General features: G+C 29.8%; 1 protein-coding gene across 5 annotated transcripts in view; it reads right to left on the reverse strand.

The window, feature by feature from the left end:
• The window catches only part of LOC115209272 (neuronal acetylcholine receptor subunit alpha-10), a 1,238,615-nt gene that overhangs the window by 390,673 nt on the left and 845,442 nt on the right, over positions 1–2,500 (reverse strand). For 4 of the 5 annotated variants that reach the window (XM_036500962.1, XM_029777579.2, XM_036500961.1 and 1 more), the window contains one exon: positions 1,541–1,707. The exons of the other annotated variant lie outside the window; for it this stretch is intronic. In XM_036500962.1, coding sequence (XP_036356855.1) covers positions 1,541–1,707 — 167 coding nt within the window. The remainder of the gene's footprint in view (positions 1–1,540; positions 1,708–2,500) is intronic. 5 annotated transcript variants of the gene reach the window in all.

The following is a 2,500-nucleotide window of genomic DNA, read 5'->3' on the forward strand; positions in this document are numbered from 1 at the left end:
ACTCTAGGACCTTGTGATCGTAACTTCAATAACTTCATTACTAGCAGTTTGCGTTCACACATGCATAAGCACATTCATATACGCGCACGCACACACAGGCACGCACACACACACACACACGCACATGTACACGCAAGCACACGCAAGCACACAAGAAGAACATGCACATACATAAAGATTGCTTTGGTGCGATGCATTTGAGGTCCTCCATTTCCATTTTTGAATGTTTCACTTTTCTTTGATGAACAAGGGCAATACTATAAGGTAGACATAGTTCTATCACATAACTCTTAGCACATGTCTAATTATCCTAAATTATTACATGCATCTGCTACAGTATCTAAATGTACTTTTACCCTATATTCATAAGATATTTATTATTTTGCCGTGAGAGACAATGTGCTTTCTGCATATATTTTTCTTTTCTTTGCAGCTGTATATACATAATTTCCATATTATACATTATAAAAATACGGAGATGTACTTGGATAGCAAGTGATCTGATCTGAGATCGTGTGCTGGAAAGAAGCAATTGCAGCGTGGAAGGTGTTTATAAACCATTTAAGAAACACACAAAACCCGTTAGATTCACTTCAACATTTAAATTTAATTTGTCAAAATATTTTCATCGCTTTGAGACTGCGATCTGTTCACTGTCAAAATTCCGTGCTGCGACGAAAATATTTTGACAAATTAAATCTAAATGTCGAAGTGAATCTAACGGATTTTGTGTGTTTCTTAAATGGCTTATAAACACCTTCCACGCTGCATATATTATAAACTTAACCCAATAACAATATCTGTCTCAGCAGTACGATTTAAATTTCATTCGTGACGAATTCAGCTGAGACTGAAACATTTGCTTGGTTTTCTACAGAACTAAGTATACAAATTTGCTTATGCTTTGGTCTAACCAGATCTCATTAGGGAAGCATTGTTTAATCTGCACTGCTAGGGAGTATAGCAATTTAGTATAGAAAATAGAGTATAATATAATTTAACCGTTACTGTCAGTATGACTTGGGAAAATACAGCACTTTAATGAATGAGTACAGTATGGCTTTACTAGTTATAATAATGACTAAAAGAACTATTTAAAGAGTACATGCAACACACTTTTTTTAATGTGTGTGCATATGTGTATTTCGGAGTGCGTGCCCGTGCCTTTTTAAAACTGAGTCACAAGCTATGTTCCTATAGCTATGTGATGGTTTTGTACATTTGATGATTAATAAGGTTTCTATTTCATTGATAGGGGTAGTACAGAAAATATGACAAAAATAAATACATTAATCTTAAATATTTTCTTCGTTTCCGGTCTGATTTCGTTTCATTTTTCATTTTAAAAGTATTTTCCACTAGAAACTTTGCAGATTTCAAAGCAAGTTTTTCAAAGATTTATTTTCAACTTCCATTATGAACACGTTCTCTTTCTCTTTTTCCTGTATGAAAAATATTTAACTTTGCTTTCAAACAAACATTTATATATATATATTCTTTTTTTGAATTTTTGAAAATCAAAAATGATTTCATGTCTTACCATGTCGGCTATTTGTGTAAGGGTGAATCCAAATTTCACAACTACGGCGTGCGAAGCATTGTAGACAGGGCGTGAGGCTGTATCGTAATTAGCTAATAGTCTGCTTAGCAGGCGTTGCTCATCAGGAGTACGACGGTGTTCGACGTGATGTCTGCGATGTCTCCTTCCTGGACAATTAGGTCATTTTAAAAAGTGTTTTAGAATAATTTTTTTGTCGTTTTGAGATGTTTATGTGTTGTTGTGGTAGGTTTTATACACAGGATAACAGTTCAATTAAATCGGAATTGATACGTGTAGTGTTGTAGCGAAGAAGTTTTAAGTTTGCAAAAAAGAGAGAGAGAAAAAAGTTTTATATATATTAATTTATTCAGTTTTATATTTACTCTAACATGTCAAAACAAAATAAGAAATTGAAACACATCATTAAAATCAAAGCCGTGACAACAATATATATATAATATATATATATATATATATATATATAATATATATATATATATATATATATATATATATATATATATATGTAACAGACGTATATACATATATGTATATCTATATATCTATATATCTATATATATATGTATATGCATATATATATATATATATATATGTATATATATATATGTATATATGTATATATATATGTATGTATACTATATATATACATATATATATATATATATATATATGATTATGTGTAATATATATATATATATATATATTATATATATATACTATTATATATTATATATATATATATTTAAGAATTTTTTATATGTGTGAAAACTATTCAATTTGAAGCTCATATTCAAAAGTAAAACGGTCGTTGCTTACGCTCAAAAGAGTAGTCTGCATGGAAATCTAAGACCTACATAAAAATAACAATATCGTTAAATATACAATAGCAACACACAAAGAACAAGAACGGAGAATATTAAGACATCTAAAGAAACAAAA

The sequence above is a fragment of the Octopus sinensis genome, linkage group LG3 (assembly GCF_006345805.1).
Source record: "Octopus sinensis linkage group LG3, ASM634580v1, whole genome shotgun sequence".
In the NCBI taxonomy this organism is placed as follows: Eukaryota; Metazoa; Mollusca; class Cephalopoda; order Octopoda; family Octopodidae; genus Octopus; species Octopus sinensis.